Genomic DNA, 12,922 nt, shown 5'->3' with positions numbered 1-12,922 from the left:
TTTTCTTATTCTTACTGAAAATCTGCAGCTAAGGCCTAAAAAGAGACCATAAATATGGTATCCAGGTAGACAGATTCTAGAGAGAGCTGCATGTATTTTACAGATGTGAAAGCGTATGAAGAGACTGATAGGAGGACAAACAACATTCAACAAATAAAGTTTAGTACATAATAAAAGTATCTAGTAGTACTATTATTGTGAAATGACAGATAAAAAAATAACTGTAATTTGCTGTGCTGAAGTTAAAGCAAGACATGACTTTTCCACCACACGTATGAATAGCTTCTTTCAGACTCATCATCCTCTTTCTTTTTCCACTTCTGAAATTCTGTGGCAGCTTTGCTAATCAAGAATTTTGTTGAGAAGATGAAGAAATGAGAAATATGAAAAAGCATTTGTCAGGAAGAGGAAAATCATGATGGATGGCAGTATTCCAAACTTTTTACAATAAACATTTCCCATAACTAAATTTTCTTCTATGAATCTTCAAATGAAACTGTTGCCTAAGAAACAAAACATAAGTATTTATATATTGCATCTTTGACAAACAGCTTTGCGTGAATTCAGTTGCCTTGTATAACCTAGATTGTGTTAACCAGACTATCAATAATCATAGAATCATAGAATCATAGAATCATAGAATCGATTGGGTTGGAAAAGACCTCCGAGATCATCGAGTCCAACCCTTGGTCCAAATCCAGTCCATTTACTAGATCATGGCACTCAGTGCCACGTCCAATCTGCGTTTAAAAATCTCCAGGGATGGTGAATCCACCACCTCTCTGGGCAGCCCATTCCAATGCCTGACTACTCTCTCTGTAAAGAATTTTCTCCTGATATCCAACTTAAATTTCCCCTGGCGGAGCTTAAGCCCGTGCCCCCTTGTCCTATTGCTGAGTGCCTGAGAGAAGAGACCAACCCCCACCTGGCTAGAACTTCCCTTCAGGTAGTTATAGACGGTGATGAGGTCCCCTCTGAGCCTCCTCTTCTCCAGGCTAAACAACCCCAGCTCCCTCAGCCTCTCCCCATAGGACTTATGCTCCAGTCCCTTCACCAGCCTTGTTGCTCTTCTCTGGACCCGCTCCAGCACCTCAATATCCTTTCTGAACTGAGGGGCCCAGAACTGAACACAATACTCAAGGTGTGGCCTCACCAACGCAGAGTGGTAGAAAGTCTTTGTATCAAATTAATAAACGAAAGATCTTTCTGTACCGAACAATGATGTTAACAGTGGTCCCATAGGCAAGACAAGTGTATTCACATAAAGCAATTTCCCAAAGGTTTGCAAATCAGAAGACTGCCTAAATTATTCAGATACTTTATCCAACTGATTTTGCTTGACAAGCTGTAGTCATTATCTATTTTAAATATATGTAAGGTATTAATTGTCATAAAATCTTTCACCTCTACCAATTTCAAAGTTGTCTTGAGTTTTTACAGTATTTTTACAGTACTCAAGCAATGAAAAATTACTATAAATACTCAATCTGAAGTTTTTAACCATCATCTACAATTACTTTATGTCTTTAAACACAAGGCATTACAGGCAAAAATATTCTAGAAAAAACTTCCCAGTTGATGGTAGAAGACAAGACACATATTGAGGTGAGTGAGATTCCAGCCTAAGTGCTGTGGCTCTAGGCAGGTCCTTGATTACATCCTATCATGACCCTACAAAATGTTCTTGGAGATCCAGATGGAGAACTGGCTGTATGTGCCAACAAAAACAAGCCTTCATCACATGATGATACTGTGTAGCACCAAGCAGGTGGGGCACATTATTGCCGTGCAAATAATAACACAAATAAAAAAACTGACAGTAGAGTTTCTGCACCCTCTTTCCCTATACAAATAGCATATACAACTACTCATATACAACTACATCTTACCTTTCTTCCTTGAATGCCTTTAGGGCCCGGCTCACCTGGAGGTCCACTGATACCCTACACAAAAGTCATAGTAAAGAATGAGCTGCTTTTGAAGACCTATATAAAGTTTCTTTTTAATTTTGGCTGAAACAGGGTACAGGTATAATATAGCCCAATTCTAAGCTCAAAAGGACAAGAGTGTTCTGCATCATATCCTGTGAAATGCCAAACACATTAAATATTGTTAACATTCAACAACCAGGGTTGGCAAAAAATGCAAGATGATTATTTGCCAGAGTCTGCTGCCTTGGCAGCTCTCCACAGAGTTGACAGCTCTCCACAGCTCTCTTGCTCTCCACAGAGTTGACAGGTTGTATTTAGAAAAAACTTATAGAATATAATGGGGTTTCTTTTTATTTTGTAGCTTTTAGTTCCTTTACCTGAGGTCCCCGAAGTCCCCTAGGGCCTGAAGGACCTTCCAAACCCTGAGGAAAAATAAGATTTGGATTAAAAGGAAATTGCAATTATATGCTATAAAGTGTCAAGAACTGCAGTGTACATGTAATGACTCATATCTCTGTTCAAGCATTTTCTAGGGTTAAAATATTTTTCATATACAACAAACATTGTGAATAGCTATTCAACAACTTAGCTACTTGCTTAACAAGTTGTTATTTCATTTAAATAACAGGTCTTTAAATTCAATTCCTAGAAGCATATTAGATACAGAATTCCTACTAAAAATGCTGCTGTGTTTATACCAGAATAATGTCAGGTAACTTTGTTTCACTAACTCAAACTGCAGAATCACACAATAGTTCACAAAATACATTAAAAATTCATCCAAAAAATGTAAAATGCCATGCTTTTTTCTTCTATTAGCTGTCATTTCTCCATTTAATGAGCTCTTACCAGCCACCACCACTGTAGATTGTTCACAAACCTTTCTGCTGCACTGTATTTTCCTTTAGTCACCATAATGCATATTCTACAGAATTTCAATTCCATTGAAGTCAATACTAAGTTATAATTTATTTCTAAAGCAAAAACAGCTTTCAGCAAATAGCTAAATGGTCTTTTCTTTCTCTCTCTTACTTTTCTTTTAATTAGCAACATTTCCACACAGAGGCACTGGCAGGCTGCTGCATTTTTCAAGGCATATGTCACATTCTAAACTTCTAATAGACCGATGAATTTAGCAGTGATACCTACACAGCCACACTCCATCAACCATCCTCTCCTACAGATTCAGTCAGAATTGTTAAACTATTCTCTACTCCCTGGCATTTGCTACCTGGCCAAGCATCAGCTGTGACAGTGAGTCATAACCCCCCTCAGTCCCATCCCATTTCCAGCTCAATCAGCAGTGGAAGGCAAAAACAATGATACAGTGATGCAACGGTCTCTGCTTTTGGTAGCATACAAACCTATGACTTGAGTTAGTTTTGATTTAAAAGCCAAACAGAATTTGTGTGAATTTCAAGCCCAAACATTTGAAAAAATTCTGATTCAAAGCACCAAAACCTGTACTGGATTCAGCCTGATTAGTGAGATGAGAAAGGGTGGTGGAATAATGCAACATTTTCAAATAAGACAACATTACTCACAATTATGCTTCAATATCTGTCACTCCAGTTAAAGATCCATCTCAGAATATTGAATTTACTTCTCATACTTTTGGCCATATGTGTCCTGCTTTCATTTAAAAAAAATACATAACTGTTTAATCCTCTGGATTTGTAAATGTGAAGATGGAAATTCTGAAAGAGACTGTAATTTTTATTTGTTCACTAAATTCTTGAATTGCATAACCCATTATAATCTTTGCAGGGGGTGCAGATGACAAACTTTTTTTCATCATTGACCTCAACACAAATGAAACAAGCAGATTTCTGGCAGCCCTGACATACGTTTTCTCCATCCAGATTTCTTGGCTGCTTTGATTTTGTTCTCTGCCAGTTTCTGAACTGCTTCCTTTTGACTTAGTAGACATTTCACATAACCTCATGCTATTTCTCACATATTGACTGGATAAAGAAGTTATGATCTTTCTTTATTCCTCTGAGAGACACAACTTTCTCCTTTTTTCATTGGTATTTCAGACTTTTCTGAGTCACTTGCTGCTGTTTTGAGCCCCAGTATCTCACAAGATATTCTCAACCTTCAGATTTTAATTATAGTATAATACCCTTCTTTCTTTGCAACAAATACTTCTCATGAATATTTCCTAATTCCTTCCTGAAACGAATCATCAAATAACAGCTTCCAAGAAACAAAAACTTTTCAGGGTGGTCTTTGATAAAGGTAAGCATAATATGGATGGTAAACTGGAGAAATGTGCTCTAATAGAATGATAAGTGCAATCTAGTTGGTAGTACTTAACTCTAACAATAAATCAGTGGTTTACAGTACTCATACAAATCTTCTTATATAAACTCAAGATACATGATGATCTCACTCAGGAGTACACTATCCTTCCATCTTTCAGAATGTAAAAAAACCAGCTAAAAATCTATATTCACCCCCAACACTTCCGCACTTCAGGTTAAAAGAAGAGGAGGACTGGATAGAAGGGTAAATGCATACCAGCACAGACGGGCTGGAAAACCTGAAAGTTGTTCATGTTGGGTAAGAACCTGCTTCTATTGCAATATAACTTTATACACTCAAATTGCAATTAAAATTTTAAGGAAATAAATCTGGTGCTCTCTGTAAGATGCCCTGTAAGCAGGGCTTGGCACTGATCAGGACAACTTTTGTTTTAGGTAAGGGTCTGCATTTCTTCTGTAAAATGAAAACAAAGAATATGGTGAACTGTGGGTTTAGTTCCTACGAATCATACTTCTATTATGATGTATCTCTAACACCAAGGAATAATGCTCCAAATTTACAATAATCTTTTCTAGCTATGTTTATGAATATGTTACAAGATTTTCTAGTATCTTCATCAACACAAAACAGTTCAAATAAAAATTATACTTACTCTTTCTCCTTTTATTCCTGGGGGTCCACACTGCCCTCTGTTGCCCTTTATAAGAAATCAGAAGGTTCACAGCTAAACAAGTTGTTTGATTACACTGCAGCAATAGAGGGTCAGTAGATTCTGAGGACTTGGAAGTGGGATCACCAGATATGGTCTCTAGAAGATATAGTCTGTTCTACTCATGATAGATCTATTTCTCTCTGAGAATACCTACAAAATGCCCAACCTACATCATAAGAGGATAATACATTTAATATCTAATAAGTTTTGCTGTGTTTTTCCACCTCACTGCACTGCCTCCAGAGATTCTCTCTATGCTCTGATTTCATTACTCCGATGTCTGAGGTTTTTCCGAATAGCAATTGTGAGATTGTCCAGATGGAATGAAGAAAGAGAATTACTAATGTGTTACACTGATGATTTAACATATCAATAGACACATGGAAAGTAGACATATGAGTCGACTCTTCCCACTTCCAAGAAATGTCACCATATTCATTTTTCTAATGAACACAAAGAGAGGCACTGCTTTTATTAACAATGCAGAGAGATAAGTTTCTAAACCAAGCAAAGTCAAAATGGAATTATCTCTGTTTCATTTCTGGCTATGATGTTCCAGTTTGCAGCGCAAATTTTGGCTTTAGAATCTTGTAAGTCATTGAAGTGTTTAACTTCTCAAACTTCTTGGAGAGCCTATCTTGAGGATTTTTTGATCAAGCATTAGCCCTTGCAAGTTATAATTAGTTTAAAAGTAAACTTCCTTGTGGTAAGTTTTTTTACAGCTAATGATTGCCACATTGTGTTTGTAGTAAACAATTTCACATTCTTTTTACTTAACCTCTTATTCAACCCTCAACTTTCTTTTCCTTCCAGAAACTATATTTCTGGTGGTTGACACTTTTCTTTTTATATTTAGATTACATTTTCAGATTTCCTTTTTTTTTTTTTTTTTTTTTTTCCCACAATCCAGACTGTAAGCATTTACATAAATTATGAACTTACTTCTAGGGATTGCATTAGGAGCTCTCATGACAAAAAGACAAGCCAAGCTTTTCTTTTCTTTCATGTACACTGTCAGCAAGTGGCAATTTCTTTTCAGGCTACTTCTATTCTACAAAAAACTTGCCTTGTCTCCTTTGTAGCCAGGAGTTCCCTAATCAAAAATTGAAAAAAAAAATCATAAAAGAGAAAGTGAAGGCCTAATGTATAGCTAACTTAAACAGGAAAAAAACCAACTCCCACAGTAAAGAATTATGTTTCAGAAGTTTAACTATTTACAACAATAAAATATCTCTCTGGAACTATTTAACATATAATTCTCTCCAAATCTAGATGTGCCTTTTTTACTCATGTATTAGTTGTAAATATGCCACTCAGCTTGCCAGCCTCTTAGTAGATATATGCTGCCATTTAAACGGGACTTTTAAGCTGAATTAATCTCACACAGGCAGTAGAGTTAGTCTTTCTCCAGTGAATCAACAAGAATTCAGGCTGAAAAATATCAGATGTCAGAAGCCACCGGAGGACTACCTAGATGTCTTTAGTGATGACATTTTCAGCTCTGCCTTTGGGATAAGCCTAATGCAAGTCAATACAAAATCACACAGCTTCAAAAGTTCCTTCTGCCAATAGCACCCCATCTCTACACTTTAGCACATGGTTAGACCACACCTCTCAGCGTAGATGCTTCTCTAAACCACAGTTTAGTGTAGGATCTTTAAATAACTGAATAAAGTAGACACATGAAAAATGAAAAAGACATTTTTAGTTCAGAAAATCCGAAAAGACCAAATATGAGTTAGCACTCCAATAGTCACATACCTCTTCACCTTTTTCTCCAGGATCTCCTTTTTGAGTATCGTCCTATTGGACACAAAGAATACAACTGAAATATATATTGCCCTTTCATTTATCCCTGCTACACTAAAATCAAGACCACTGTTTAAGGAGCGGAAGTGGCTTTTCCTATTTACTAGCATTCATACTTCATCCTTCCACAATCAAGGACACACAATTCATGAAGATTAACAAAGAATATTCAACTGTTGTCATTAGGTGACTGAAATCTTAGTCATTAGAGCAAGCCACTCTGATCAAGAAGTCTGTGAAATGTTAGAAAGCTCTGTGGAACTTAAAGAGCCTTCAGCTGTATTCAGATACCTCTGCTGTCAGAGAAAAACTGGAATAATAGGCAGTGTTAATTTGGTAGCAGTTTAGTTTTAAATTTTTCTCTCACATTTTTAAAGCAGCTAACTATAAAGCTTTCATAGCAGAAGTCAATATATAAAGTCTATTTTAACATACTTTTCCTTTGCTATATTCACTTCTATGATTTGAATAACTAGATAGAAATTTGCTTTATTTTTTAAAATTCACATTACCTTGTTTCCTTTTGGTCCTGGCTCACCTTTTTCCCCTTTGCTACCACTGCCCTGAAACAAAGCAGAAAAAAGTTATTACCATTATGAGATAAAATTTTACAGTTCCTCTAAGACTTTATCTTAGTCCCAAAACCATTCTTGCTCCAAAATCACTCTGTAATAAGCATAGATAGAAACTCACACTGATTAAAGTATGGTGACAAAACATTCATTTAGCTAAAATCACTCTGATATTATAAAGGATCTGCAATTTTTTTAAACAATATTCACTCACAGCTAAATTTTTTACAGAGCATCTGAAAAATCTAATCAGGAAGGCATTACAGAAAACATGCAGAGTTCCTCCTTCCCATTTCTCAGTTACTCACCCATCACTGTCTGATCTCTGCATAGAAAAAATCTGGGTACAGAATAGCTTAGTGTCAATATTGAACAGCCCTAAGGAAAAAATTACTGAACCATTATTACTCTTTGGAGGAATATGAAGGTGGGGACTAGAAAGCTTGTATATACACACACACACACACACATATATATATATACATATATATAATATATATAACACATTTTATAAATTCATATACAAGTCGTCAATTACTAACTAATTATCCTGAAATACATAGAGATGTGCAACATGGACAATCAGAAATTTCACGAAAATGGTTTTACCTTCATCTTTTTGCACAGGAGAGTAAGTATTCTTTCCTTTCTTTCTGTTTTGCCCATTTACTATCTGGTTTGTTGTCACAGCCAGAAGTAAAAAGAAAAAAAAAAAACTTTTTTCCTGCATAGTGACTTTCATCCCAAATTAGACAACTTTTCCTTTCGGTTAAAAGTAGAAAGCCACCTGTAAATACTTCATTAATAGATGCAAATAAATAAATACAGATACTTTACATACAGAATATGCATCTGTGGGAAGCATAATTCTAAAGACAACATATAAAAACAATTATAAAAAGTCACTGCGTAGATAATTTAAGCATAGCAGCCAGCACTATCCCAGCTGTAGCTCACATGTATATTAGAACCTGTTTTACTAGAGAAGAAATATGGGTAGAACACAATGCTGCTTTTTCCTTCTTAACAAAAATCAGTGTTATCTTTAGCTTTCATTTGAATATCTAAAAAGAAGGGCAAAATACATTGTTACTAAAGCATATTGTGATTAATGTACTTTGATATTAAAATAATTATATTAAATTAGCAGAAATATAGAATGTAGTTTGTTTCTTGAAATCTCTAATTATTAGGAATAAGCAAAGATCTGGGTGTTTTGGGATGCAGGTATATTACCTAGGTCTGAAGCATCAGTATGAACAACTCATTCTTCTAAGAAACAGTGGCTTAGTAATGAAATTCAATACATGAATGTACTATTAATATTACACGGATGTTACAGAATATGTGCAATTTTTTCATAAAGACAATATTATATTATAATTACAATATACACTAATAAAATTAAAATTACAATGTTAAATCAGCAATTCAACGTATTTCTAGACAAAAATGAACTCCATTAAAACTGATTTACAAAAAAAGGCCTGTAATTTACAACAATTCATTTTAAATAGCGTTAATAACAAAGACATGATATTAAATATAAATATCCTCCCTAAATCCTCTTTTAAAATGCATCAAGAAGGTACATACATAGAGATAATACATGAAGTCCTCTAAAGGAAACAACTGAGTCTCTTACCTTTGAAGGCATGCAAAAAGCAAATTGTGGAATGAAAAAGCTGTCAGCGTAGAAAATAGGCCCACTAGGTCATACTGGAAAATATGTTTTGCTTACCAAAATAAAGCAATCTACAAATAAATAACCTATCCACTTGCAAATGGCTCTACCTTTCATCTACATCCTTTATGGTCCATAACTGCAGTTTAGTTGGCCAAAGTTTAAATGAAGACAGTCAGGCACTTAGCCAAGGCTGAGTGAGAGACCAAGACATTTTATTAAAGGGACAGTGTCAGTCTGGGAGCACGAGCGTTTTCCCACTTTAAGTAACTGAACTTTCACATTAAAAAAATTATTTTTAGACAATCTACATCTTTACCCTTCACTTTGCCAGTCACATCTTCAGGTTGTCCCTGTTAATGTTGCAGCACTGGCTAGATCAGAGATGTAAGAGCAGTACTGTATCTTTTGTAGGCTAGAACTGAAGTCTGACCTGATGGTTCGTGAGTCTGCCAAGACTGTATCATTCAAATTGCATTAGCAATTACAATAATAAAAGACAACTTTAAAAAAGAAAAAAAGAAGGGAAAGGTCTTCTGACAAACGTCCAGTATTTGGACAGCAATGAGGTCAAGTTTGGTTTTATTTCTCTGACTAGGAAATCTCTAAATCTGTTGCATGTTGTGTGTAATTGGTCTCCAGCCACAGCCTAAGCTCTTCTTCACTACTTACTGTGCTTTGGAAGTACAGTAAGAATCTTGACAGTTCCATTACAGGATTGTTGATTTACAATTCAAAGCTTTCTTTTTTCACTAGTCTTGTCTGTATATATTTTCATAGCTTTGTACTCACTTAGAAATCAAATCTGACAGAAGTTACGACTCCAAATTTACAGCATTGTTTTTAACAGTAATACTTCTTGCAAAGCTTTTTAGTACATCAGTGTTCCAATGGTTGCCGTGAACCAGATGCTCTGAACCAGATGCTCAGTACCTACAGCTCCCACGACTATTGAATCTGTCTAAATGCACCCATTACATGACCATACTAAAGCTCTGGTCTGCAGTATGAAGTTTTATATGTAAAACTCATTTTATGTTGCTAGTGAATTTCAGGTTAAAAGCCTTTAGTTCCTGTATTCATGTTAAGTCACTTCTTCTGTTGGAAAAAGTCATGTATCGGCTTTCTTTCCTGGTACATACCTGCCCTTCTTGAATATTTCCTGCTATTCTCATTACTGCAACTCAAAAATAGTAAAGAAGAAATAAAAAGAGAGAGTTCACAAAGAAAAAAGATAGCTTGTGTATGAAGACAAAGTAAATTATGATTCTGTTGCTTGAAAAGCCACAACTGAATGTGCATGTGATACAGATCTATAAAAGTATGAAAGTAGGTGACTATTCTAGAGTACATAAATGTAAAGTGTCAAAGGACTTACACTATGGATCAGTTTGGTTGATGATATCAATCAAAACTCACTGCCTTAAATTTACATTTTTTCCCCCAGTGTGCTCTTCACTCAATAAGAGTGACAATAATTACTACAAAGAATGGTAGATTTTTTCCTCTGGCTAGGAGACATCACCAACAGATGCAATTTGAAGTAAATATTTAAAAAGGTTTTTTAAAATCCCTGTTCCTAATACTAGATAGATCTTAATTCAGTGTCATTGTTATTCATACACTGTAAATAGAGTCATGATTACATGCCTTTTTAAAACCAGATTGCAATAAGTGTATCAAAAGGATCATTTAATTGCTGAATATGTAAGCTATAAAGATATCAATGGTATCTAAATTCTGCCCTCTGGTGTATCTACGTGATAATGCACAATGATTTAATGATAGTCACACTGGGTGACTCATTCAGCATTTAATCTGCACACACCCGGTAAATGAGGCTACTGTCTGGGCAAAACATTTGTGTCCTTCTAATAGAAGGTGAAAGCTAGAGACTAAGATATTAAAAGACTACAATACAAGGTTTCAAGGAGGGAGGATATCTCCTGGAAGAACAAACTGCTTTTACTCCTTAGTTCTTACCTGATCCTGAGAAACTAAATACTTGTTTCGTACATTCCTCTCTTTTGAATACCCAGATTGGGAATGCCAGTACCTGACACATAGATCTTTTGAGCACTACAAAATCAATGGAAGTTAAAAGTGATCAGTGAGTGTGCCAGCAAGGTAGTGTAATCTGCTGAAATAAGTACAGTTCTGAGTTGTCAGAGAATTGAAATTACGGTCTTATTGTGTCACTTAGGAACACACGTAATACTGACCTGAGAAATGTTTTGCATTAGTTTTAAGGTAAATTATTGCTTATATTTGTCAGAAAAGTGAGCAAATATTAAAATAGTAATTGTTTAAAATAGATTCATGTTACTTCGTGGAAGTCCAGTTCCTGAAATGCCACAATTCCTTTTTGGACCAGGCTCACCTTGTTGTCCTTAAAAGAAAGCCAAACACATAAAACCCCCTCAAAAAACCACCCAAAATTCCAATTTAGAATAATTTTTGCAATTTTTTTACTTCACTGACAGCCTAAAGCAAAGATGACCAAAGTTTTCATGTGCAGATAGTGCAGCATCTGTTGTGTTGCCATTTCGTGCTTACAGAAAATATTGTGCATTCTGAAACACTAAATAGCTTGTGTTTCTATTAACTTGCTTTGTACCTGTCATTGGAATAACAGCATTTACTGGTTCAAAATACAATTTTTCATTTTTAAATTTCTCTGAATCTCTCTTGTGCCAAAGACACAGGAAACACCCCTTCTGTAGTTTGTGTATATGTTAGTAGTGTATTTGGACCATCATTAGGACTCAAGAAATGAGATCTCAGATACTTCAGCTACTGATTCACTAGTACCTAAAGAACTTACTCTTAAAATCAAAGTTAGATGATGTGCTTATTGCAAATGTTAGCTAAATTCATAAACTAAACTCGCATACTTTCCCATGGTAAAATGTTAGGAACATGCAAACTGAATTTCATCTTTGTCATAAAAAGAACCAGCAGGTGATTATTTGAAACAGATGTGAAAAAGTCACTATGTCCCACTTCAACAGTAGCAGAGGAAATGGAATGATGAAAAATGAAAAAGATAAGCATGAAAATACAGGCTGCCAATTTTGCCTTTGATATATGATAGGCTACTCTATTTGAACTACTCTTATTTTTTTCTACAATGCTTGGCCTTTTTTATTTATCAAAAAAACTGCTGAGTACCTAAAGATTACCATTAATAAGGGGGAAAAAAGGGCTGGTTTTATAAGGCAAAATGCTTTTAAAATTGAAGGAATATTAGAATGAAATCTAAGCCAACTAGTTGTTGTACTGTTATATCACATTTGTGGCTTAAATTAACAAACGCAATGAAAATTTAACATACAAAATGTAGTTTTGTTGGATGACACAAATTCTCCAGTATGTTTAGAGACAAGAAAAAACAGAAAACAGACATTAACACAAATGATATTAAAAGCCACTCAATCCACATTTTTAAACTGAAGGTACTGAACACAGGGAGGTTACTGAAAAGATGGATAGACAGTACTTTATCATACATTTTCCTTAAAAATTTTTGAAAAGCTATAAAAACACTGGTAACACCATTACAAATTATTTACTGTAATTCAAAAGAAAAAATAGGAAAATATTTAATAAGGAAGCCAAAGAGTATGCATTCCCTTTCTTTTCTGAGAAAAGAAAGAAATAAGAGAAGCAGCTAAAATAAGGAACAAAGATCCTGACTCTAACAGTGATAAATAAATACAAATGTGACATTTAAATATTTCCAGACCAAATATTAGTTTCTATATGAAGAAGGAAGTTATTCAGAGAGAACTTGAAATTGTCCAATTAATACTTCAGCTTGTAATTTTTATTTCAGACAAGTTTGAGGAGCATTATAAACAAAAGGAGAAAAGGTTAAAATTCACATCTCTGTGGTTTGAAGAAAAGCAGGTTGTGAAATTCTAATAATATAGGAGCAAGGAAATAT

The 12,922-nt window shown here is 34.9% G+C and overlaps 1 protein-coding gene across 1 annotated transcript; it reads right to left on the bottom strand.

Annotated features, from left to right (window-relative positions):
• Positions 1-457: 457 nt before the first annotated feature.
• Positions 458-8,060, bottom strand: LOC120324717 (collagen alpha-1(XXVIII) chain-like). Its single transcript, XM_039388604.1, has 7 exons — positions 7,902-8,060; positions 7,233-7,283; positions 6,673-6,714; positions 4,852-4,896; positions 2,309-2,353; positions 1,890-1,943; positions 458-503 (listed from the first exon to the last, which is right to left on the bottom strand). Exons 1-7 carry the CDS (start codon positions 7,956-7,958, stop codon positions 477-479), a joined length of 321 nt encoding a protein of 106 aa, XP_039244538.1. The 5' UTR covers positions 7,959-8,060; the 3' UTR covers positions 458-476.
• Between the last annotated feature and the right edge of the window lie 4,862 nt (positions 8,061-12,922).

The sequence above is a fragment of the Pipra filicauda genome, unplaced genomic scaffold (genome assembly GCF_003945595.2).
Source record: "Pipra filicauda isolate LSUMZ 115617 unplaced genomic scaffold, ASM394559v2 scaffold66_size7647185_pilon, whole genome shotgun sequence".
Lineage (NCBI taxonomy): Eukaryota > Metazoa > Chordata > Aves > Passeriformes > Pipridae > Pipra > Pipra filicauda.
This window is presented reverse-complemented; position numbering and strand designations above follow the sequence as displayed.

Bases quoted from the DNA above. Each gene is read 5' to 3' on its own strand.
- LOC120324717 (XM_039388604.1), bottom strand. From the start codon at position 7,958: ATGGGCAAAACAGAAAGAAAGGAAAGAATACTTACTCTCCTGTGCAAA. The intron at 7,284-7,901 runs GTAAAACCATTT...GCTTTGTTTCAG, and splicing joins TCCTGTGCAAAAAGATGAAG to GGCAGTGGTAGCAAAGGGGA. The intron at 2,354-4,851 runs GTAAGTATAATT...ATTTTTCCTCAG, and splicing joins CAGGAATAAAAGGAGAAAGA to GGTTTGGAAGGTCCTTCAGG.